Below are 26,875 nucleotides of genomic sequence, written 5' to 3'. Positions count from 1 at the left end.
TACAATGTGATCTACAAAAGTCACAAGAACAGAAAACCAAACACCACATGTTTTTGCTCATAAGTGGGAGTTGAACAATGAGAACACATGGACACAGGGAAGGGAACATCACACACTGAGGCCTGTTGGGGGGTGGGGGGAAGGGGAGGGAGAGTATTAGGACAAATACCTAATGCATGTGGGGCTTAAAACCTAGATGATGGGTTGATAGGTGCAGCAAACCACCATGGCACATGTATACCTATGTAACAAACCTGCATGTTCTGCACATGTATCCCAGAACTTAAAATAATAATAACAATAATAATAATAATAATTCAATATTCTGGTGCTTCCAACAGACAGGACAGATAATAGTCCCCATTTAGCCAACCAGGAGAAATGAGTCAGCGTATCTAGGTCATCTGGGCTTTTATTAATATTAAGTGACAGACTTGAGACTCTGACTTGAAATCCAGAGTTTATTATTCAATCATAGCAGTTCTCAGACCCTCAGGTGAACAACAGGTACCCAGAGAAAAAGCCAAGTTCCTTTGTATCTTGTCGGAGGCAACAGAAAATACACTGTAGAGGCCAAAGTTAAAGAAAAAAGGTTCCTTTGTGGTTGAGGCCATGTCATTCACCAGACAGGGGTCAGTAAGCATTTTCTGTAACCGGTCAGAATACTTTATGCTTGGTGGGCCATATATGGTGTCTGTATCTTTTTCCCCATGCCACCAACCCTTCCTCCTTCTTTTGTTTTTGGTTTTGTTTTGTTTTGTAACAATTTAAAATTGTGAAAATCATTCTTAGCTCAAGCACTGTATGGCTGCAGGCAGATTTTGACCCACAAACTGTATAGTTAATCAGAGTGCTGGATCTAGCAAATTCTAGAGCACCAACAGAGGACTTGTTAGGGAGGTCTTGGAACAGTAACTGCAATTCTCTTACTCGGAAATGTCTGCCATATAAGTGCACACATCCTTGATTCACAGAAGAGATTTCACCTTCCCAACTCACTGCAAATTTAGGCTATTGTTAATTTCCTGCCTTAGACCAAAATTCAAGACAAAGCCATATTTGGCTTGTTGTATATGCTAGATCTTTGGCAGTACTAAATTTAAATTTTATGGTTTCTACTATTTCAGAGAAACCCCAGAATGTTCATGTATTTTAAAGTTTTTTTCACTTTTGAGTTGAGACCTGTGAATCTGGTGTGTGGGTATTGGTCATATAACCAAAGTGAGACTAGTAGCCTGACCAGCACTTGCTTTTCTTTCTCCTCCTGTGCCACCTATAAACTCCACAGTGTGAACAGAAAAACATTCTCTTTTGGGGGAGTGGGGTAGAAAAAGACTGAAAATGAAGCTAACTTCTGGGGTTGGTGATGAGTAAATGACATACGAAATAACAGATACTAGCCAGAAAATAGTAAATCTACATAAATTGAATTAGTGTCTGAGACCTTTAACAAAATATGCTCTAAAGGAAGTAAAAAAAAAAAAAAAAATCATGAAAGTTTCTGTTAATTCTCCCGCCAAAAAAAATTGTTTGAGTGAGAGATGAAAGTAGAGCTTTAAAGGAATTTCTTCATTTTCCCCCCATTAAACTTCACTGCATCATAATAGGCCATTGTAATGGTCTCAGATGTCAGGATTCATGTGTTTCTTTTAAATAAGAATCTACATTAGTTAATTTTGATGTTTAGCAATTTCTCTCCACTTTGGACTATATAAGCTAGACTACAATTATGCCAGCCCTAATCTTATCTCTGCACAAAGATTCGGAACCTAGACCACAGGAATGAGACTCTTTGATACAACTTTCCACTGTGAAGTTTTGAATGCCAAAGGCTTGTGAAGGGTATCAGTATTCAAAGCCTTGTATTTATCTTGGCAACTTTCTTCATCCTTAACTTATTCTTGGACATTTCAATTAAGAGTTAAGTGGGCATCTTGATCAACTGAACTTTGCATATTAGTGCCAGCTGCTTAAAAATATCAAATAATCAGCGGATACTTATTTAGCTTCGAGTCTGTAAAAGGCTTTGGGCTGGGTACTAACGGAGCAAGAAGGAAGCTCAGAGGCTAGGCGGGGTGGCTCACGCCTGTAATACCAGCACTTTGGGAGGCTGAGGCGAGTGGATCACGAGGTCAGGAGTTCAAGACCAGCCTGGCTAACGTGGTGAAACCTCATCTCTATTAAAAATACAAAAAATTGGCCGGGCGCGGTGGCTCAAGCCTGTAATCCCAGCACTTTGGGAGGCCGAGACGGGCGGATCACGAGGTCAGGAGATCGAGACCATCCTGGCTAACACGGTGAAACCCCGTCTCTACTAAAAACTACAAAAAACTAGCCGGGCGAGGTGGCGGCGCCTGTAGTCCCAGCTACCCGGGAGGCTGAGGCAGGAGAATGGCGGGAACCCGGGAGGTGGAGCTTGCAGTGAGCTGAGATCCGGCCACAGCACTCCAGCCTGGGTGACAGAGCGAGACTCTGTCTCAAAATAAATAAATAAATAAAAAAAATACAAAAAATTAGCAGGTGTGGTGGCATGTGCCTGTAATCCCAACTACTTGGGAGGCTGAGCCAGAAGAATCACTTGAACCTGGGAAGCAGAGGTTGCAGTGAGCTGAGATTGTGCCACTGCACTCCAGCCTGGGTGACAGAGCAAGACTCCATCTTGGGGAAAAAAAAAAAAAAAGTACGCTTACTTTCTGCCTTTGAGGGTCAAGATCAAAGCAAGGAGGCCATTAATTAGGAAGTGATTGCTCTGGTAGATGAAATTTCTTGTCTACCAGTGAGATAAGAAAAATATGTGATGTGATCAACAAGTAAATAAACAATTATACATTCAATTAAATAGGCTGAGATGTGTTAGAAGGCAATGCGTGATTAACTTTCAAATGGATTTATACACTATAAATATTATAGGAGATTAGAAGACACAAAGATCCCATTTATCAATCATTTATTGATGTTTACACTGGGCTAGGCTTTACTCCTCTTTGTATACTTCCTTGAAACTCCAGACATATATGCAACTTCCTACTTGACATCTCCATAAATAGACCTAACAGGTATTTAAAATTCAGCATCCTTAGGGTGAGCTTAGATTCTCTCTCCAAACCTTCTGCTCCTGTGTTCTTCTCTCTCTGAATGGCAGCTTGGTTCTTCTGGACATTCAGGCCATAACAAGCACAGTCAACTCTGACACCTTTTCCTTTTCCACACTTTATATTCAACTCTATTCGTTCTACTTTTGAGATCTTCCAGAATCTGACTACTTTTCACAGCCTCAGCAACTACCATCCAGGTCTTTGGCTGGGATCATTGCAACCGCTTCCTAATTAATGGTCTCCCTGCTTTGACCCTTGACCCTCTATGGCCAGAGATCCTGTTACTTCCTTGCTTCAGGGCCTCCCAGTTAGTGGGGTTATAGTTAACATAACACTCACTATTCACCAGTCACTATTTTAAGCAATTTGCACCTATGAACATACTGAATTCTTATAATAACCTTACACTGGTAGGTACTGTTACTTTTTACATTTTATCAGTGAAGACACAAAGACACAAGGAGGACAAGTCATTCAACAAGATCACACAGCTAGTGAGTAGCAGAGATACCACTCAAACCCTGACATTCTGGCTGCATGGCCCAGGCTCTTAACCTCTGTGCCTGCCTCTTCCAGTGGCTTTCTTCTCACTTGGAAAAAGCCTAGGCCTTCCTGACAGCTGTGTGTCTGACATGATCTGACCGCATTGCCTCCCTGACCTTGCCTTCTATGACTCTCTCCTTGGCTCATCTGGACATGCTGGCCTCCTTGCTGTTCTTCTAACACCCCAGGCTTCTTCTCACATTAGGGCCTTTTGCCTTGGCGGGTCCTTCTGCATTAGGTGTTTCCCTGCTGAAAGTGGCATGGATCATTCCTTTGCCTCCTTAGGGTCTTTCCTCAAATGTCACTTTTCAGTTAGGATATCCCTGATCACATTCCTATCGAACATCTTACCATTACATCCAGGCACTGTTCTAAGCACTTAGCACTTACTTTATGAAACCCATACAACTGCTCTAATTTGACGTAATTGCTATCCTCATTTTACAGTGGAGGAAAAGAGACACAGAGATGTTAAACAGCATGCCCAAGGTCACACAGCTGATAAGTGATGAAGTCAGGATTCCAACCTAGGCACTCTGGCTCCAGAGTCTGTGATCTTACAAAAAAAAAAAAAAAAAAAAAATCAATATATAAAACTTGGTGACTAATGGGCAGTGGGAAAGTGAGTAAAAAAGGAAAATCAAAGTTTGTTCAGAAGCTTAGAGCCAGAGCGAGAAGACGATTAGCCAATATAAGAACATCACACTAGAGGAGGAGAAGGGGTGGACAATTTAGATTACCATCTTCCAGAGCCATGTTTCTCAGAGTGTCATCCAAAGTACTCCTTCATCAGAATCAACTGGGAGTGCTTGGTACAAGAGCAGATTCCTGAGCTCCACTCCACATCTGCTCATATAGAGTCTTTGGGGTCAAGAGCTCAAGGATTTGCGTGAATGAAAACTCCTAGGTGATTTTGAAATACACTAAAATTTTCAAATCACCATCTTGGAAAACAGAAAATATTTTCATTGGCTAAAGTTTGTAGACTAAACATCACAATTGTAGTATAGCATTTCCATAACAAGAAGACTGGCAAAATGTTCTATCACCTTCAAACTTTGCAACTTAGGGTAGGGACTTTGGATGGGTTTGTTCTTTTGGTGGATTCCAAGTGCCTGAACCAGTGCTTGGACCATCGTGGGCTGGCAATAAATAATTAGCGAGGGTGTGAATTTTGGAGTGGCCCAGAAGAAATTTTCAAGATGCACAATGACTTTGTATGAGCACATTTTACTCAGAGTAGTTCCAGATTTCCATCAGACTTCTTACATAAATTCAGTTTATCTGTTTTATCATTATTTCCTTAGAAGTGTGAACAGACTGGAAAATACACTGGCTTTTGGAATCATTGCTTTAAGTGTGATTCGGGGAGCTGGCATTTAGCAGCTGTGTGATGTTAAGATATTCAACCTTTCTAAGCCTTTATTTTCCTCATTAGTATATTCTTCATCACCTTATTTAATGTCAGTAAAGGTATTATATGAATCAAAAGGATCCTTGGAAAAATATTATGACTAGCGAATAGCTTTTTAAAATTTCTCAGTTATTTTGAGGTTTTTTTTTTTTTTTTTTTTTTTTGCAAATTTCTAGCTGCAAAATTTTATAGACTAACAAAATTAGAAAAATAAGACTTACTGGTATAGCATGAGCACTGCAAATACTTATAGAATGTGTTAATGTTATTAACAAGAGTTAAACTTGGAAAACAAAGATTTCTTTGACAATTGAACTATTTCAAATCCTTTAAAATTTAATTTGTGAAAACTTATGGGAATAATAAACATGAAACTATTCCTATTTAGTGTTTCCTTTCAGAAATGATCACAGCCCCCTAGTTCAAGAACAATATTGCTTTTTGAAAATAAAATATTGATTTGTTGAAGAAGTAGGCAAACAATGTTATAGTTTAGTATTCTGTCACTCAGAGGCATAGCCCAAGCCAAATGACTTTCATTTAAGAACTTTTAGAGTAACAGGTATTTTTCATTCATTATTTACTACATCCTTGATATCTCGACATTGAAATATAAGAGAAAAAAGTCGATTATGCTGAAGCCACCTAGACTTCAATGTCTCCTCAATTTTGGAGACTTTACCATACCACCTATTCTAATTTCAGTGACTAAGCAGATCTCTTTTTAAACTTAAAGAAAGAACTGTATCCTCAAATTTATTCTTGCTGATCAAACAGATGCACAAAGGAACAACATTGTTTACTATAATCAAAGCACAGACAAAAGTGTAATTCGACAAGCGGCAAGAAACAGCTTTCTAATGAAAACACTATGCATTCTACAAAATTCTTAATTCTTTATTCTAATATTGTGCCTAAGTTAAGCATTCTGGAAAGGCATTTCCTTTGCAGAATCAGAAAGAAAAGCCCCAAATATCCTGAAGTTAAAGATCCAACTCTCAGCATCTATACAACTTCAGTGGTTACATGTGATTTAAAAAAATGCCCATTTTGGGCTCTTCTTTCAAATTATAGTTATAAAATAAAATCCACTCACTTAAACCAAATTCCAAATTTTTCTCTTATTTTCTGCACAAAAGTTAAATAACAACATGCAAAACATGAGGCAGAAGAGAATTTCTAGTAGACCGAGAAGCTGCACAGTTTCATGACATACAACAAGAAGAAAATACGCTCTTTGAATGATAGAAATAGTTCTGAAAGATTTTCCCCAAACAGTACTTCAGAGTAGTAAACTCTAGGTCACACATGTCTTTGTCTAACGCTGAATACCAAAACCCCTAAATTGTAACCTCTCTATAATAACAGTTCAATCCACTGAGGCTGCTTTACCACGGATACCATACCATTATGATGAGGGTTCTGGGTCTATTCATTTCATCGTCACTTTCCAGAGGCAAAATTTCGTGGGATGGTTCCTCTTGGCGTCGTCTACAAATGTGTGGACAGCTCCTCTGGACCACAGAACGAAAAGCTTGAAGCAGAACAATGCTGGCAGTGCAGCCCATCGCTGCATCCTGGAGCCTACAAAATAACTTCTATGTTGATGCTATGTTTGCAAAACAGTGGCTCCTTGTCCCTGAAAACAGCCTACACTGCAGCTGCAGCCGGCTCACTCTCCAATCACTTCCTTGAGCTCTGATCATCTGATCATGGCCAAATAGCTTGGATGCAGAGATGGGAAAGATTTGATCCACGGAAACTGAACACACTCAGGAATATTAGAGCACTGCGCTCGGAGAGTATTTCTCAATTCACGTCGAGAGCATGTTTCCTGTTCATTACAATGAAGCTCTTCGATTCTCCTTTCAGAGGTCTGAATAAATATATCTTTCCCACTCAGACACACAAACAAATTACTTTTTCAGATCACACAACTGAAAACCTGACTTTACACTGACAATTTTTCCAGAGGCAAATGAGCATCATGTAAAGAGTGAAAATGATTGTTTTTTATAAACATAAACACTTCCTGAAGGAAATTTCGCTGGACATCTCACTGATTGAGGTTTTACTTTTCATAGCTCATAAGTTCCAGAAATGAAACTGGCTTATCTGAAACATAGAGTTCACTAGATCAAGATGATTTAACCAAAGTATGCACGCATTAACCAGCCCCGCGTAAGAGACACCAGTGTTCCCCTGTGATTTCCTTTCAATAGTATGGTTGTTCTGTTCCCACACATGCAGTTCTGCAGCCTAATACATTTTTATATTTACATAGGCGGCTTGCAGGGCTGAAAATATCTCTATTACTGAGGTCACTCAGCAAGCTCCGCCAAGCTGACCTCTTAGAAAAAGCAGCTGTAAAGCATTTTAACATCCTATCAATAAGAATTCAAGGCTCTGGGAAGGACTTTAAGGTCTTTGGTAGTTAAGAGTCTAGTATTCCCTGACTCCTGCGAGACTAGTCGCTTAGGAAAGAACCAAAGAGAGATGCTTAGAAATCACGTGTCCTTTCTGGAGTGGCCTCAACATCTAATGGTATAGTGAAAGAGAATAGGGCAACAGGGGCTGCTTGCACTAAAAATATCTCATGGAAAATAGATTTTGCTTACAAATGAGGAAAGTATGAAATCCCCAATAGAATTCAATGTCGGGATCTTTCTGCCAAGCTAATTCTTCCAGTGTAACTCTTGGAGATTCAAAGAAAAAAAATGTTTTCTGTGGTTTCTGGGCTCCTTGGCGTGAAGGGTGCTGCAGGAAGTTTGAGGAAGGATTGTTTTGCTATAACGTGTGGCTGCCCCAGCCTCAGTAAGGTTGTTGCTTTCGCGGAAGCATCTAGCGTGATGCTCAAATACGCATTAATTGCTCAGCAATCTGTCACAACACAGCATCGTTTTAATTGGTATGTTCGCCCCAGAGAAGTAAAACATGCTTCTTTTTCTTTTCTTTTAAGAAGTACTGGCTGCCAGTAGTTTTTCATCTACCTCTGTTTTGAGCAAATATATTTTAGTGCTGCTGGAAAAAGAAGAAAAAAATGCTAATGATGCTGGCAAGTTCCCTACACCCTCCGGACCTTTGTCAGACTGCCCGGGTGCTAATCTAAACCATTTTTACTCTAAACAACTAGGGCATTTACTGAAGAGAGGCTACGATTTAGCCTGTCTGGCTTGTGTGTATTGAATATCTATATCTAATGGTGTCCACTAGAGACAAAGTGCAGAGTGGGCTTCTATGTTTGTGAATGTGTCTTTCCAAATAGGACAGTTCCTCTGGGCTCTCTGTATGGCAGTGCCCACCCCCACCCACTTACTCCCATCCCCCAGGACGTCTCTCTCCAATCTCTTCCGTAAGTTCTGATCATCTGCTCATGGCTGCGTAGCTTGCAGGCAGCAAGCGGCTAGCTGGAAACGCTTAAATAGTCCACCAGCCTCAGTCAGAAACTGGAGAGAGAAGACAGATCCCTCCGCTATCCACCGTGGGCTTGGCAGGCAAGATGGACCTCACATCCTAAACTCATCTCTAACCATCTCTCTCTAAATCTGGCTGACCTCTGGGGTGGCTTTTGGAATCAGATGTTTTGGCAGATGCCAAAGTCTTTAGGGAGACAAATGAGATGCTTTCTAGCTATTACAGTCCCGCCTTCTGAGGAATTCTGCCTCTGAGGAATTCACCCCTATTATTGATGGGCTGCTGACAGACTCTCAATATTCTCTCTCTCTTGTTCTGTCTCCTCTCTCTGTTAGCCTCTGTTATCAAGCTAAAGGAACGTCCAAGGACTGGTTACTTTGGAATTCAATACACACGAGCATTATCCAGTGGACAAGAAATACAAAGATGAAACGCAGGAAAGAAGAGTTGAGGCCGGGCGCGGTGGCTCAAGCCTGTAATCCCAGCACTTTGGGAGGCCGAGGCAGGCGGATCATGAGGTCAGGAGATCGAGACCATCCTGGCTAACACGGTGAAACCCTGTCTCTACTAAAAATACAAAAAACTAGCCGGGCGAGGTGGCGGGCGCCTGTAGTCCCAGCTACTCGGGAGGCTGAGGCGGGAGAATGGCGGGAACCCGGGAGGCGGAGCTTGCAGTGAGCGGAGATTGCGCCACTGCACTGCAGCCTGGGCGACAGACGAGACTCCGTCTCAAAACAAAAAAAAAAACAAAAAAGAAGAGTTGAATATGTTCTCCAACATTTTCTCATGAAAGATTCCAAACATGCAGCAAAGTTTCAAGAAAGGGGTTGGGTTCTGAACTCTATGTTTTACATAGTAAATTGAGCTGGAGATTGGGTTGGGTTGGGGGAGACACAGAAATCTACCCAGAGACATGTCCATGTTTCCGTCATATTTAGCAGGCATGTTGACACACAGGACACTTTTTTTTTTTTTGGAAATAGAGTCTCGCTCTGTCACCCAGGCTGGAGTGCAGTGGTAGGATCTCGGCTGACTGCAACCTCTGCCTCCCAGGTTCAAGTGATTCTCGTGCCTCAGCCTCCTGAGTGGCGAAGATTACAGGCGTGCACCACCACACCTGGCTAATTTTTGTTACACAGGAAATATTTTAAGATTAGGTATAAACTCTTCAGCATGTGTCTGCTATTTTTATTTGAACTATTAATAAGATGAATCATTAATTTGGCCTCCAAACATGAAATGTGCACGGCCTAATAAATGACCTTTGGAGATTCTTCTTCACTCTCTTGTCTGCCTTCTTTCCCTAATGGGGTCTTATTTCATGATTCAATAAGATATTTGTTAAACCTGAAATGCTAGAAACAAGATTTTTTTAAGTAATTTTCTTGGATTAGGAAATAATGTCACTAACAATTCGTAAGGCTAAATTTTCCAAAGAAGTGTTGGAAGCTAAATTTCATCCTGGGTCATTAATTATATATTATTATATGTTATTATATATATATATATAAATTTATTCAGCACTTATGAAATCTTAAATTGGTGTAAATATTCTTGTTTCAAAGCAGAGATAGCCGTGTTGTGTAGATTGTAGTAGCCTTAATGCACATAGGAAATGGAAGGAAGGGCAGACAGATGTTTCTAGCATCTTATTGACCAGGGAGAAAGACATACAGGAAGAAAAAGTAAGGCATTTCAAGAGAATAAAAGGAGGCTAAGGAGAAAAAAAGAAAAAAAGAGAAAAACGAATGAAGGGGCAAACAAAAACCACCAAAATCATACCGAATCCTAGGGGGGTTCTGGACTCTGCCTCAGGGGTCCACCTACCCAGCTGCAGACTGCCCATCCTTCTTCGACAAATCTTGACTAATGAATTTAGTTTTCAGAGCACTTTTCTAAAATATCTTGGCCTAAGAATCATTTGGCTGTACATGTAGTTATCTCCACCACTGGGATAATATGTCCAAAGACCTTTTTACAATGGGCAAGGAAATACATATTTAATTTAAATAAATAATGTCCATTGAAAGTGTTGGACCTTCCCAGCTTTGTTAAATTATGTAAGAGCCATGTGTCTAAATCTATAATCTATTGCAAAATACCTGCATCTATTTTGACTGTGTCAAATTGGACTGTGCTCTGGCATGATGGAGGTGTGAAGCCTATATTCTTCTCCTCCCCAAAAGACCTGGTGCATCTGAGTCTTCTGACACATAATGCTGACCTTGGATAGGGAGAGGTTTTCTGCTATCCTCTATAAGGCATCAAATACACAGAAACCTACTGCTGATAACACATGCTTGTCTTGTAAAAACAAAGATGAGCTTAGATAAAATATTTAAGAAATAAAAAATTGAGAAATGGAGCCTGACAAAATCAGCCTCAAGGGCTTTTTGGATATCCCTGATGCTATACAGCTTGGTTTCATTGCTTCACACACTGCGAGTTTCTAGTGGGTCTATTTCAAGACACTCATAAGGTCATGATCAGAACTTATTTATAAAAGATAAATTTATGGAAAGGCTAGGAGTTTAAGGGTAGAATTATGTCCCCCCAAAATTCATATGTTGGAACACTAAGCCCCAGTGTGACTCTGTTTTGAGATAGAGCTTCTAAGAAAGTAATAAGGTTTCATGAGGTCATAAGGGTGGGGCCTTCATCCTCTGGAACTAATGTCCTTATAAGATGAGGAAGAAACACCAGATCTCTCTCTCTCTCTCTCTCTCTCTCTCTCTCTCTCTCTCTCTCTCTCTCTCTCTCTCTCTCTCTCTCTGTCTCTCTCTCTCTCTGTCTCTCTCTCTGTCTTCATGTCTGTACAAGGGAAAGGCCATATGAAGCCACAGTGAGAAGGTGCTGTTTGCAAGATAGGAAGAGAGTCTTCACCAGAAAACAACCCTAAGGGCACCTTGATCTTCAACTTCCAGCCTCTAGAGCTGTGAGAAGATGAGTTTCTGTTGTTTAAACCACCTAGTCTGTGGTGTTTTGCTACAGCAGCCCTAGTACCCTAGCAGACCAATACAAGGACCTTGCCTGGGAAAACCATATTCTAACAGTGAAACCTCAAGGGAATCATCACCTCCTCAGAGAAAGGTTCTTATTTCCCCCCAGTTGAATTAACCCTCTCCTTCCTCCCTGCTTCCAAAACGCAAATGTTCAGGAGTCACTTTTGAAGTATCTTTTTGCTGCACCTGCCTGCCCTCTGGCCAGCAGAACATGGTTTCCACATTTGGAGTCTGGAGGCCCTGACTTCTAGCTCAATGTGGTGTGCGGAGTACATTTTTTTAGCTACCTCTTTCCCTAAATCCAAGTGAAATGACAACAAAGCTGTATAAAGGCAATATATTGATTACAACAAAATGAGAAAAGGTGGGAAACTTTTTCAGCAAATGAGAATTTTTGAGCATCTTTGAAGGATAAAAAGTGAATTTGATCACATTGATTAATAACTAAAAATGAAGTATTTAGGAACAATTTACAGGCACAGAAAGAAGATACAGCAGATGGCAGCCATTGCTCACAACAGAGCCCAAAAGGGGCTCCAAGCTTTAGAAAGTAGAAGCTGGATGTGAGAAAGTAACTCGATAACTGCCCTTGGACCCTGTTCTCAGCACAGACAAAACACTAGAGCACCTGTCACCAAATATCCCAAGAAGTGCAAATACTTCCAGAATACCTAGCATAGGCATCAGCACCTCAGTAGAACCCCTCACTCTTTTGACTTTGGCCAATGGAGATGGGGTGTGTATGTAGTAGGCCTGCCAGACTGGCTTATATATCCTGAAAGAAAGACTGCAGTTGGTGCACCAGTCAGCGTAACAGCTTGTCCACAGGTCAGTCTGACCAAGTGAAGGAGAGGATTCAAATGTTCCTCCTCTCCCCAATCCCAGGGCCAGAAGGCAGAGTACTCTAGCTCCCCAAACTAAGAAGATCTCTCTTAGTTTGGGTTAATTTATGGTGAGACTGACAGAACCTACAGTCAGTATGGACTAAGCATCAAGTCTAATTTGTTGCTTGTCCAAATGACAGCCTGGTGGAAGAGGTGGCCAGCAGAGCACAGTAGAAAAGCTCACAGCGAGCTTCAGAGTCAGCCTGACTCATACGAGTCACCTAACCTCTCTAAGCCTCAATAGTATCTGCTCTAAAATGGAGATCATCCTTTACACTTTCAGGATATTGGTGGGAAAAGAGTAACTGCAAAGACCAACATTGAGCCTGGCCCATAATTATTCAGTGAACAAGCGTGATGCTGCCTCTGCTAGGGCGATAACAGAGGCTTTGTCTCCTCCCTCTCAGCTTCCAGGATCAGCTTAAAGGTGATACTGCCCTGGAAAAGCCTCCCCTAACAGGCCTTGCTTCACAGCCCTGAACTTCAGTCCTTATCACTGTACCCTGTGGGTTTCCTTTCTAACACAGCAGCTATAATTACATCCTGATTGATTTAATTTTTAAATTATGTCTTCTCTCTCTGTAAGACATAGGATTGTGCTTACCTTGTTTGCTATATATCCAGCACCCACCTTGGAGTACATGCTCAATGAATAATAATCATGATGATGATACCGCTAAGAAAACAAGCCCTTATGGTACTCGCCATGTGCCAGGCACAGTGCTAATGAATATTTATGCATCAGGATACATTTACACCTCCCTCTATGAGGCAGTGCTGTGATCATCCCTGTTTTACTGTTGAGGAAACTGAGGCACAGAGAAATTAAGTGATTCCCTCAGAGAATCACAGCTGGTAAGTGGCAGAACCAGAATTAGAACTGGCATATGGCAGGGGGTAGTGAGGCAACCCTGGAAAATTCCCTTTGAGAGCTGGTCTGTCCCTCACAGCAAAGTCAATGACTTTTTCTTGGATGACGGTTTCAGAAACCAGCTAACAATTGAGCAGATTGTTTTAAGGTGATGATTTAAATTGCATTTTGATGGGAATTGAAACCACTCTTAAATGTAATGAATTTGACAAATGAATTTTTTTAAGGTGCATTGTTTACTGTGTGAAGTGTTCACTGGCAGCAGTGACTTAACTGCCTAAATTGGCTGTCCAAGCATATATTTCAAATACAGAAATGTAATGGGCTCCCTTTATCATTCCTTGCTTCCCCCTACATGACATAAAATGTTGGTTAACACCAAAATGCCCCCAGAAAAGAGGCTACTTTGGGTCCAGTTAGAAAGAGGAAAATGAGCCATCATCCCGGGACACTCTGTGAGCGTGGACTTGGTTGCTGGAAGACCTGCCACTCACTCTTGAATCCACTGGAGGCTGACCCTGGAGAGTTGGATGACAGCTCAAACATGTCACTGCTGCAGATGGAACCAGTCACTTTCCTTCCTGGGTTAGTGTGAGGATCTAAGGGTGACCATCAAGTTGGTGGGAGCTCAACTGCCTCACAATCTTTGTTTCATCTTCCTTCTCTACCACAAGTATTCTCTGCAGAGTCATGCGATAGGAAGAAACATGGGGACTAAGGCAGAGGGTAGGAAACCTCCATCTGCTGATTTAAGCTATAGCACTGCCTTTCCATGACAGCTCAGAAATGATTAGTGGAATGAATGAATCAATAGATAATAAAAATCACACCATCGTTGTCATCATTATCATCATCATCATCATCATCATCATCATCATCATCATCATCAAGCTCTTAATCATGTTGGACTAAATTTTCCAGAGGCTCAGTAATTGTTCCTAAACAAAAGTGACCCAAAGGAGGAGAACCCCTTAGATTGAAAGTAGTAGGGGATTTTGCCCCCAGTCAGTAAAACCAGGTCATGGGATTTGATCATTTTCCAGGGCAAGATTAGTGAGAATCTTTTTCCGTGTCTGTTTCCAGATGGGTAAGGCTCTCCGCCAGGTCTGAACTCAATTAAATGGCTAGGAGGGAGTTAATCAGCTAAGAAGGCTGAAAAGTGGAAAACACAACCCGGTGAAGTCATTCTTCCTAGGTCCCAGTTACCCTTTCTCAACTTGCATCTCTGCCCCTCCTACTGCTACCTCTAATCAGGGACTTGGGACTTAAGTTTATTATGATAGTAACCCGTGACCTCTTTTTATCCCCCTGAAACTGTGATTTGTAGAGAACTTTTCTTTCGGTTTCTCTCTCTTCATTTTCACTTAATTATAGTGGTCTCCTCTTTGCAGGCATCTTTCCCGTCTGCTGACATTTATTGAGTTGTACAATTAATCATTTTGGAAAAAAGCACACTGTTCTCTTGCTTTAAAAATCAGGTGCTGCTGCCAAGCTTTCCTTTATCTTCATTTTTCTACCTTTGGCATTGGTGCAGCTCAAAAGCAGATTATTCTTTTGTGGGTACATTTAGATGCATCAGAAAATTATCTTTCATTGCTCTCTAAATCAGCTTCCTGGAGAGTGCATAGGTAATTTAAATGTTCCGTTAATAACTTACCTTTCTCAGGCATCTATGTTTGATTGAACTCTTCTCAGCTCATACTAAACCTTTCTAATTCTTAATAAAAGATAGTATAGTGCGGCACTTAGACATCAGGAAGCTGTTTGCCAAAATGTAAATCCCCGTTGAGTTGTTTATTAACTTTGTGACTTTGAGCAAAAATTTTAAGCCTCACTTTCCTCATCTGTTCAATGAATGAATATTAATGAGGATCGAATATCCACATAAAGTGCTGGACCCAGTATCAAACACATGGTACAAATTCAACAAATTCTAATTATTACTGGAAAAGAGAAAATCTAAGGACTTTTAAACACTGCTTGTTTTCTCCCCACTTCCCCAGTAAGTAGTTTTGTTTGTTTGTTTGTTTGTTTTATAATCTCCTTACTCTTCTTTTCTCAGGGACACACAGTCTTCCCTGAGTGATGGGGGAATGGGTGTTGCATATGTCTCCTCTGTGCTTTGAAGTTAGCTCCCATGGTAATGTGACACAAGTTCTAAATCCCCTTCCCTGTTATTTTTCATGAGTAAACAAATTTGAAATAATATAATAATACCTCACTTACCCTAAGGTCACTACTTTTGCAACATCAACTATGCTGATCACAGTCAAGTACTGAAAAGGGACAGAAACAACTTCTCCAGAGCCAGAAAAGGATGTCACGAGATTTATTCTGTGAAGCTAATGGGAGTGGCTTAGTGAAGAGGTCTTTATATCCTCATGGTTAACACCGTTACCTTATGCAGGATTCTAAAGAGCTTGCTGAATTAAGCTTACAGTGACTTTTGACCAGAAGCAATATCACTCTGACCTGCCCTGGTCCAGCCAATTTCTACTGGAAGGATGTCCCTGCCGAAGGCAGGTGGGATGAAAGCTTCTTCAAGGGGTTGTGGTGGGCCCAGCTACAAAGCCAGCTCACCAAAGACTCAGCCATCTGATGGAGCTGAGGCTACATATATAGGGAAGGAATGAGGGTGAAATAATGCAGCCTAGAAAGTGATTCAGAGAAATAAGCATGAGTTTTGGAGTTGAAGAGACCTGCCTGTGTTTGAATCCTAGTTTTGTTGTCTTGGAACATGAATTCTGAGCCTTATTTTCTTCATTGGCTAATAAGAGTAAGAAGAACCCTTCTACATAACTGTTGTAACAAAGGCACATAGTACAAAACACTGGCATAAATAGTACATGTTATCATTCTTTCACCATTATCATTATTACAACTATTTGTGTTATTATCATTGCTATTCCGAGTTAGTACCAAAGAGGGTAGATAACAGTCCTGCAAGTCAAAGCTCAAAGTCAATAAAGCCATGTAGAAATGGTAACTCAAACAGAAGAGAGATCCTTGGCACTGGAATGAAGTGGCAAGGACAAGAGAGAGGTGGGACAGGAAGTTTCCTTGACTTCTCTTCACCAGCCCACGGGTCCAGGGTGCATGGCTGAGTCAGGCTAACTTAAAGGTATGAGCCACCCACCAAAGGAAGGGACAGATGACAATCTGAGAAAATGGAAAAGAAAAAAAAAATCAATATCCACAGTATCCGGGACTAATCCATGTTTGGGGAGGCAAACACTAGAAAGGTGGATATAAATTATGGTGTTCTACCCCAGTACAATGGATGAAATTGATGCATTAGGGAAATGACTGATGCATCAATGACTGATGTTTGGACTTTATGGTGGGGGTGAATACAGGAGGAGTTGTTACTGGAAAATATTCACAACAAGGACACTAATGCATCAGGAAAAAACAAATTATGTCCAAGTGGCCTTGGGTTCAGGAGGGAGAAATCTGTGACACATTCTAGATAAAACTTCCACCAGCAACTGCTTTTGATTTTTAAAAGTTAAGTGATCAAATTGGGCAAATTATGTTATCTTCAAGAGTTAGTTATGTGAAAAATATTTTTGGATGACATGGGATAAATGAGCTATTAACTGTACTCTCTGTACTTGTTCTATTTTATTTTCTGTGTTCATTTCTCCCCCTTTGAATTGTGGCAGGAATTAACCACCCACGTCTTAAACATTCCAAGTTAAATCTAGTTTACAATAATCAAGAATTGCTTTCCAAACATGAAAATGGCAATCTTTAAAGTCGTTTACAATGTTCTTTCCAAATCAATTTTAAAGATAAAAAGATAGCCTGAGCTCAATTTTACATTATTTGCCAGGACTCAGGGGAGTCGCCCAACGTATCATTTTAGGGTTGGTGCAAAAGCACCCAGCTCCAGGGTTTTGAAAAGAAACAGGGACAAACCAAGTTTAAGTCCAGCAGGAATAGGAGAAGTAGGCAATATTCAGAAGATTAACTTGATAAGATAATGTTTAGCCTCTCTTTACAACCTAAACTGCAGGATGTGGATTCTTAAAGCTTTTGTTCCTATTATCTCCAGTTTGTGCTACTGACAATGAAGCCACTGCAGTTCCCAAGAGGACATGTGCAGCCTTCCTTCTTGTGTGAAGAGGTGGGGAAAGCAGGGGATTGGCTTTGGGCTCTAATACTAATTAGGACTGCAGACAAGTCTTGTCACCTCTTTCTCTGGATCTAAGTTTGCTTGTCCATAAAATTAGAGGGTTAGAATAGATGACACGAGTTCTTCTAGGTCTAGGATTCTAAAGCTTTATCTAACAAAAAGATTCAGATAGAACACCAATGACCAATGCCTGGACTTTACGGTAGAGGTGAAGACAGGAGTTGTTGCTGGGATATACCACATTCCCCTAATGATATATATTTTTGAAGGCTATAGTAAACACCACTAACAGTGTCACAAAAGAGGTAGGAGCACTGAAAAGTGAGGTGTGAGAGGAAAGAACTGGAAATCAGGCAGTGGAAGGAGGTCCTACCAAGCCCAGAACAGTCACCCCAGTTAGCTATAATATGTAGACGGCATTGCCCTGTGGTGCAGGTTGATGGAAGGAATACTAAGAAGACTCACATGGTCTTTCTTTGGAAGATATTTTTTGCTGTCCAACAGACCTGAAGTTACCACTTCCTGGATGTGTGACTTTTTGGTAAATGATCTTCTGTTCTTTGTTTCTGCAGTGGAGAAATGGGAATGGTAGTCATGTATTGTATCAGATTCTTACAGGATAAGGAGGAGTAAATGAGATAATCCAAAGGGAGCACTTGACACAGCACCTGAGACATTGGGAAAACCCAGTGAAAAGAGAAGTTGTCCTGGTTATGGGCTCAATCTGGGAGCATCCACAGTCCACAACAGCTCACGAAGTGAGTCAACTGTGCCTTCCATTGCAGGGTGGCATTAGCAGTCATGAGAGAACAGAGAACCTCCTAAAGTAGGAGAAATCACTGGGCTCCCAGCATTTCAGATGAGAAGAATGCAAGACAGGATGCAGGATATTCATGTTCATCTTTTAGGCAAAGTATTGTTATCCTGTTTTATTTTCAAGTGCAACTGAATTCTGGCTGTAGAAGGCATCTGCCACCCTCCATCCCCAAGCCCACTCTGTCCCCTACCCAACGTGGCCAAGCTGACAGAGGGCAAAGCTGCAGTTCCAATGGAGATTGGCTCCAGGACAGCTGGGTTATGTGGGGGAGGGAGCCCAGCCTCCATGCTGGTAGTGTTTCTACCTTGAAAAACCCTTAAATCTAGTCAACTGCATGTCCTCTTGGGTCTTTAGGAATATGTGTGGTTAGGATAGGATCCTATTACATTTCTGAAGGGAATACAGATTATCTTAGGCAGCCTTGATAAAGGTCTTGTCCCCACCCAATACTGAGAGGAAGAGAAGGCATATCCCATGAAGATGCTTTGGGTTCTAAAACACAGCCTATCACTACATGTCTATGAATAAAAATGGTGACATATTACATCGCTTTGTGATTCATTTAATATATAAGATTTTTAAAAAGAGTAGCCTACCAACTTATGTTATGGCCACCTCTATAGAAGCTAATGGTGATATAAAGCTTCAAAATCAAGTTTAACGTGACATCAGAGGTAGTATACATACTGGTTAAGGAAGATTCTAGAAAAAGTCAGCCTGGATTTGACAGTCAGTTCTGTCTCTCACTAGCTTGGTAATCTTCAGCAAGTTACTTAACTCCTCTCAACCTTCACACTTCCCTCAGAAGACCGCTGTGAGAATTAAGTGAGATAATATGGATAAAAGGTTTAGCATGGTGCCAGGAAGTAGTACTACAAGGTCAGCAAGTGGCAGCTACTATTACACTCTCCAAAAAGTGGGAGACACTGTCGACGAGAAAGTCTCTACTTCTGCTTTCTCTTACAGGCATTGAATATGTGAGATGCAGTACTCACTAAAATATTGTCACAACAAAGATTGCTTCTTTCTAGTAGCTTCTATCTTAGTATGGCCTGACACTTAATCATCATTGCTAACATATGTTGGGAGCTCCTTGGGAAGAGGTCACTGGTACACACCCAGCGTCGGCAGCCAAGATCTTCCTCCAACTGGTCTGTTTCAGGGTATATACTATGTCATTCTTCTACTCACTTTATGTAGCTCTTTTTCTAGTTCAAGACAAATTTTTTACACACACACACTCACACACACAATGCATAAAATAAATCTGTGTTTGTTATCTATTGTTGAATAACACGGTACTCCGAAACTTAATGGCTTTAAACAAAAATAAACATGTATTATCTCACAGTTTCTGTGTGTCAGGAATTCAGGAGTGGCATAGATGTGTAGTTCTGGCTCCAGGTGTTTTCTGAAGTTGCAGACAAGATGCTGCCTGGGCCCACGGTCATCTGAAGGCTGCAGGTGCCCTCCCACGGTTTCACACACATGGCTGGCAAGTCAGGAGGGGAAGGTGACAGACCTGACTTCCTCAGCAGGTGGGTTTCTCCACAGGGTTGCTTGGGTGTCCTCATGACATGGCAGCTGGCTTCTTGTAGAGCCAGGGATCCAAGAGGATAAGGAAGAAGCCACAATGACCAGTCTAAGTTCCTGGAGTTTGAAGTTTGTGACCAGTCTAAGTTACACACTATTATTTCTGCAATATCCTATTGGTCTATAAGTTAGTCCCATTCAGAGTGGGAAGGAACTACACAGGGCTTGAGTATCAAGGGGTAGAGATTGTTGGAGTCTGCCTTGAAGACAGTCTCACTGTAGACTCTCCACTGCCACACACAAATTATATGTATAAGAAGCATCTTTAGCAAATCATCTAATGTCAACACATAAAATTCAACAAACACTTATTGAACACCTATCATCTATTTCATGCCAGTAACACACAGGAGGGCCACTTGTAGTTGTTTCTGGGTCTTGAAGACGCTGGATATTTTAATGTAACTTTTACTATTCTAGCATTGAAAGGATGTTGCATAGCGTAGGTGTCCACAGGGACTTGCTTCCACTCCCTCTTCACAAGACAGAACCATGGAGAGCCACCCAGTCCAAATGAGCCAAGAAGATACGTCATCAATTGCTGGAGAGAATGCTTTTAAAAAAGTATGGTTAATTGTGCAAATCTCAGTACATTCCCTTGTTTTCAGGATGTGGAAAGTGATTGCTGCATTTTTAACTTTTTGGTTTTGAGAAAAAGGTATTATATCAGCTTGAAGAATTTTTAATGTGTATTGCTCACACTTCTGACCAAGAACTTGTTTTAATGCAAAAATCCAGGTTTTTTAGGTAAACTTCTACATGGCATTTTTGTTCTTAGCATTTTAGCCAGTTACATGATAGATGTTATTTACTTCCTTGAAACTGACTATGGGCGAATTTGAGTCGACTAGTAAGTTGTCCGAAATAAATGGCTAGGCCATTACTTGGCCTAACCATTGCTTATACAATAAAAGTCTCCTCAAGTCTCCTACCCACTCAAGCAAGCACTTTGTTTCTCTCCTCCTCTTCATACTGTGTGATAAAAGCTCACCCTATATCTGCTGCTTCTAATCAGGCACAGTGGGGCCTGGTGGTCACTAGAAGTCGGCTGGGGGTGCAAGAGGGTAAGCTACCTGGTATGACACAAAATACCACAACTGAATTAGTAGAAGAAACGAATCCTAAAAGGCCAGGTATCCATCCAGACTTCAAGGGGACTTGTAGACATGAATTCAGTCACAATGGGGTTAGACCACTTGTGTTCAAGTCCTGGCTCAGCCATTTATCAGCTGTGTGACAATGGAGAAGGGACTTAACTTCTCTGCATTTCATCTGTAAACTGAGGAGAGCAAGTGTAATGACAGTTAGAATGCCCATATAACTGACCATCCAAACTAGAACCCTTTGAAAGTGAGAGAGGGTGCTATTGATAACTATGCATACATAGGGACTATTCACAGACAGAATGGAATGCATGGCCACCTTGTTATTGCCTTCTAACCCTTATGGCTACTGCGAAAATCAAGTAAGAAAATCCATGTGAAATCACTTAGCCAGGTGTTTGGCATAATAACGTCAATGAGTGTCAGCAACATGACCAGAGCTTTATAGTGAAAAGGTCCTATCTGAATGAAACGGTAACAAGAAGCACTGAGCAGCTTTCGAACTTGACTCTGCATGCAGGTTGGGAGATTAAATTTCAGGGTGAAAGGAGATGCAGGCCCCAGACATAAGGGGGGGTATTGAGACAAATATCTAGCACACATAGGGGTGCAACAGGCAGAACAGATTAGAGTCCGGCTGCTGTCTTGCAGAGAAGCTGGAGTGAGGAATAGGAATTGGATCAGAAACTTCACTAGCCACACTGACTTCTGGTTAGAGGCAGGAGAAGGAAAGGACAAGACAGCTCCACCTTAGTATTTGTGTAACCTCAAAAGATCTTTGTTTGCCCTACATTTGGCATCTCCCAATTCTCACCTCTAACTTCAAAATCTACTGTAACCCCCATATGCTTATTTCCATGTTTCTGTCTTCATAATCTGCTCTCCATTAAATTCAACATTGCCTTTGGGATTTGTCTTGTCTTCTTCCTTTCTTTCTTTTCTTCCTTTCCTCTCCTCTCCTCTCCTCTCCTCTCCTCTCCTCTCCTCTCCTCTCCTCTCCTCTCCTCTCCTTTCCTCCCTCCCTCCCTCCCTTCCTTCCTTCCTTCCTTCCTTTCTTTCTCTCTCTCTCTCTCTTTCTTTTTTTTTTTTTTTTCTGAGAAGGAGTCTCACTCTGTTGCTCAGGCTGGAGTGCAATGACATAATTTCAGCTCACTGCAACCTCTGCCTCCCAGATTCACGTGATTCTGTGATTCTCCTGCCTCAGCCTCCCAAGTAGCTGGAATTGCAGGTGCCCGCCACCATGCCCGGCTGATTTTTGTATTTTTAGTGGAGACAGGGTTTCCTCATGTTGGCCAGGCTTGTCTCGAACTCCTGACCTCAGGTGATCCGCCCGCCTTGGTCTCCCAAAGTGCTGGGGTTACAGGCGAGAGCCACTGCGTCCAGCTGTCCTATTGTTTTTAGCAGCTGTACCATTTTCCCTGAGACACTGGGGTGATCTTTGCTGCCCTCCTCTTCACTGTCATCCATGTGCAACCTGCAACAAGCACAGCTCAAATGTACCTGCTGATGGAGGGCAGGAGGAGAGGAGTCAGAGAGCAGTCCATGTGGGAGTATGTGCAACACCCAGTGTGTGAGGCAGGAATGGTGAGCACGAGACTGAAGTCCAGAGCTGTGTACTAACAGGCCTGAAAGCACCAGGATAGAATTCAGAAGGAGAGTCACTACCAGACATGAAATATGGTTCAAAGTCACAGAGAAGATTTTAGACCTGAAGGCAGATTCCCAGAGGGAAGACTGGTGGCTCGAAGAGAGCAAAGAACCCAGGGGGCTACCAGAAGACCAAGCAGGGTGTGGGCGTGTAGGCATGGAGATATAAACAACCTTCTGGCAAACAAAGATGTGTCACTCCAGCTGGCTCTTATCTGTTTTCCCTCATGTAGGTTCCAAAAGCTGTGATGTTCTGTACCCTCAGAGCTCTCAGTGACTCAGGAACATGCACCCATATTTTGATTTCTGGTGCAACCCTCCTGGTTATAGTTCTCATTACTTTCAATCTAATGGTACCCTGGGATTCTAAGAGTGAGATGAAGATGAACTGGGAAGTGGCGATCTATTTTGGATTCTCAATTAGAAATATGCCAAGTGTAAGTTTTTAATATATTTTCTTAATATTTTGCTTCTATTGCTGCTTCTCTGTGAGTCAGGATTAGCAGCTGCGTAAAAATGAATGAACAAGAAGCAAAGGAACATTACCAAAATGATTCAGGAGCATCTGGGTTTTCTTGGCTCAACATCTTGGTGTTATTCGTATTCTTCTCACTCTTTTTAAATATTTACTTACGTCCTCCTTACATTCTCCTTGGTGTCAGATGCAAGGGAAGGTTTCCCGTCTCTGGACCGATCTCTGTACTCTCATCTCTTCCAGGGTCTTGCTCCATCAATCATTCTTCTCCCCTCTCCTGGATCCTTCCCCTTAGCAGCATAAAAGGTTCTGCTATATATAAAATAACCCCCCCACAACACACACATATAAAACCTTCTTTAACCCTAAGATTTCTTTGGCTACAGCACTCTTTCACCTTCCCTCACTGGCAAACACCTGGAAAACATAATCTAAGCACCCTATTCCTTCCCTTCTTCTTTTCCCATTCGCTCTTATCCCAGGGGGATTGACAAGAAGCACTGACTATACCCAACTCCCTCCACCAAAGGGTCACAAGTCAGCTCTCTGCATGTGATTTTTATATGGGGAAAGGATGACTGAAATTCTTAGAAGTGTTGTTTTCTCTTATGAAAGTGTTGCTCTTAAAATTTCATTTATAACCGGGTGTGGTGGCTCACATCTGTAATCCCAGCACTTTGAGAGGCCGAGGCAGGTGGATCACTTGAGGTCAGGAGTTTGAGACCAGCCTGGTCAACATGGTGAAACTTGGTGACTCTACTAAAAATACAAAAGTTAGCCGGGTGTGATGGTGTGATAGTATTGTTTCTCTCTCTCTCTCTCTCTCTCTCTCTCATTTTTAGTAAGGGTCTTGCTATGTTGCCCAGGCTGCACTCCTGGCTTCAAGAGATCTTCCTGACTTGGCCATCACACCCTACCTTATTCATAGTATTAAACTTCTTGCAAACATCTTCTTCAGAGTTGCTTTAGCACTGTTATTCCAGCGAGCGAAGCTCAACTTAATGAGATATTAATATGCTAGCTTTCTTCCCTTCCTGCCTCCCTCCCTCTCTCCCCTCTTTCCTTATTTTCTTTATTTAATGAAAATTTACTGACTGCTAGTCTGTTCTAGACAATATCCCAGGCCCTGGGGATAAAACAGTGAATACAGAGACACAAAGAGTCCTATCCTCTGGGAGCTTATATTTTGGTGTAAATCTCAGAAATAATATGATTCCCTCTTGGGAAAATATTCATAAACACTATAATGGTAGGTTTTTTTTTTGTAGATTCTTTAGTCTAAAATGAACGTTGTCTGGTTTAATGCCCATGATTGCAGATAAGAAAAATTAAGCCCAAAGAAGCAGCGTTTCCAAGGTCTCCAACCTGAGAGTTGCAATCTGACAGTATGCAACAGTAAATATGTATTTTATTGCATGCCAAGTGCTTGGAAAAGCTCAGCTATGGATTGAACGCTTTATTATGTGTGGTGCAACAGTATCTCTCTGATCATTCTTCAGACAGCATCCTGCCTGAAGTCACAAGGCACTGAAGCAGGAACTACTGAATTGGCAAATGACCTTCAGTTAGAACATTACAGTATATCCAAAGGGAAGATGTGAATTTCAACTTTATACACCTTCTATGCAAAAATACAGCTGGCCCAGGGAAGATTCGTGATGAGTCTTCTGAAGCCACAAAGGCTATGTTCTACCATTTATAAAGTAGCATTGGGATCACTCAAGTCACACACACAAACACACACACACACAGACACACACACACACATGCAATTACTGGCTTTACACATCACGGAAAACTGATTTCAGTCTTATTGCTGCAGTTTATAATGATCTATGCGGCCAGATTCTAAAACTAGAAGGAAAGAACCACTGGGGAGCTCTTAGTGTCTATAAACACATATTCTATTTATCACAGTCATTCGTGGAATCATGGAATCGTGCTTTCCACATGTGGAAGACTGAAAGTTGACTTCTCTAGCAAAGGAAGAAACAATTGTATCGTTTTGAGCATTTCCTATCCACAGTTCATCGAAAGCAATTGGTGCCAAGCCTGTGAGAAGGCCCGGAAAATTTCAACACGTTCACAATGTCTCCAAGGTGTCTATGCCAACAGTAGGGCAGGAAAAAGGGATTGAGAGTAGTGACTCCACGAGCTAGCCATGCTTCTGTGTCTTTCCCTCAGAGAAAGGTTGCCAAAAACAGGTCACAGGCTACTACTAGAAAGAAAATCAGGCTGGGTGGCTCACGCCTGTACTTTGGAAGCCTGAGACAGGAGAATCACTTGGGGTCAGGAGTTCGAGAACAACCTGGCCTGGTGAAACCTCGTCTGTACTAAAAATACAAAAATTAGCTGAGCGTGGTGGCTTACGCCTGTAATCCCAGCTACTCGGGAGGCTGAGGCAGGAGGATCGCTTGAACTGAGAGGCAGAGCTTGTAGTGAGCCAAGATCATGCCACTGCACTCTAGCCTGGGCAACAGAGTGAGACTCCGTCTCAAAAAGAAAAAAAAAGAAAAAAGAAAAAAGAAAATTAATCACTAGAAACTATTGTATTAATTTGGCTACTGATGTGTTAATTGGAGTTAACCTACGAAGTGGCTTAGTGCTCTTTTGTGTCAACAGTGGGATGCCAAACATTATTATGGGCAGTGATATTTTATCAGTACTTTAAAGTGACTGGTTAGCTACTAATAATAGAAATAGTAGCAGTAGTCTGACCACATTCAGGATGTATGCATTTATCAGTAAGTACGTAGGTGAAATAGCAGGTGGGTGCTCAGGACTTTGAAGTCATGAATGAAAAGAGCTACACAACAGTATACAACAGACTTTTTTTTTTTTTTTTTTTTTTTTTGAGATGGAGTCTCGCTCTGCTGCTCAGGCTGGAGTGCAGTGGCTTGATCTTGGCTCACTGCAAGCTCTGCCTCCCAGGTTCATGCCATTCTCCTACCTCAGCCTCCCTAGTAGCTGGGACTACAGGCACCGGCTACCATGCCTGGCTAATTTTTGTATTTTTAGTAGAGATGGGGTTTCACTGTGTTAGCCGGGATGGTCTCGATCTCCTGACCTCGTGATCCCCCGCCTCGGCCTCCCAAAGTGCTGGGATTACATGTAGAAGCCACCGTGCCTGGCCAGTGTACAACAGACTTTCTACAATAGAGTTTTATTTGCAATAGTGTGGAAGGGCAGTGTCTTAGTCCATGCAGCCTACTAGAATAAATACCATAACCTGGGTGGTTTATAAACAACAAAAATTCATTTCACACAGTTCTAGAGGCAGGAAGTCCAAGATCGAGGCGTCGGCAGGTGCGGTGTCTGTGAGGGTCTGCCTCCTGGTTCACAGATGGCATCTCCTTGGGTTGTCCTCACATGGTAGAAGCAGCAAATGAACTCCCTTGAGCCTGTTTCATAAGGGCACTAATCCCACTCCTGAGGGCTCTGCCCTCATGACCTAACCATCTTCCATAAGGCCCCACCTCCTAATACCACCGTCTAAGGAGTTAGGATTTCAACATGCGGATCTGGGGGGAACCAGTAAGGGGACACACATAAGTGGCCCATAGCCAAGAGAGAGGGACCATAATTCAGTCAGGGGGATTCTGTATGGCTTCTCAGAGGCTAAACTATTTGAACTGGGCCGTGAAGGATGAGTAAATGGCACTTGGGAGGAAAAGCGAATTAGAGTATTTCAAATGCCAAAGGTTACGCGGCTCCCTTTTGAAGGTCCATCTGACTTTTGAAGGTCCACGCCACTTGTTTACCTGATGCTAAACTCTCCCTATATTAGCACTGCCCCCTGCTGTCCATTGTGAGAAGAGGTCTCAAAGGGCAAATGCATCCTTTTTGCCGTTTTGCCCTTCAAAAATGAACAGACTGTCA

The 26,875-nt window shown here is 41.8% G+C and overlaps 1 protein-coding gene across 3 annotated transcripts in view; it reads right to left on the bottom strand.

Annotated features, from left to right (window-relative positions):
* Nucleotides 1–26,875, bottom strand: part of DOCK10 (dedicator of cytokinesis 10) — a 280,307-nt gene that overhangs the window by 214,149 nt on the left and 39,283 nt on the right. The window contains exon 1 of one of the 3 annotated variants that reach the window (XM_030916197.1): nucleotides 6,459–6,679. The exons of 1 other annotated variant lie outside the window; for it this stretch is intronic. In XM_030916197.1, coding sequence (XP_030772057.1) covers nucleotides 6,459–6,620 — 162 coding nt within the window. In that variant the 5' untranslated portion in view covers nucleotides 6,621–6,679. Of the gene's footprint in view, nucleotides 1–6,458; nucleotides 6,680–26,875 lie in introns of those variants that run through there. One more of the 3 variants, XM_030916198.1, reaches the window with a different exon arrangement.

This window comes from Rhinopithecus roxellana, chromosome 14 (assembly GCF_007565055.1).
Source record: "Rhinopithecus roxellana isolate Shanxi Qingling chromosome 14, ASM756505v1, whole genome shotgun sequence".
Taxonomy (NCBI): domain Eukaryota; kingdom Metazoa; phylum Chordata; class Mammalia; order Primates; family Cercopithecidae; genus Rhinopithecus; species Rhinopithecus roxellana.
Note: the sequence above shows the minus strand (reverse complement) of the source record. Positions and strands in the feature narration are given on the sequence as shown.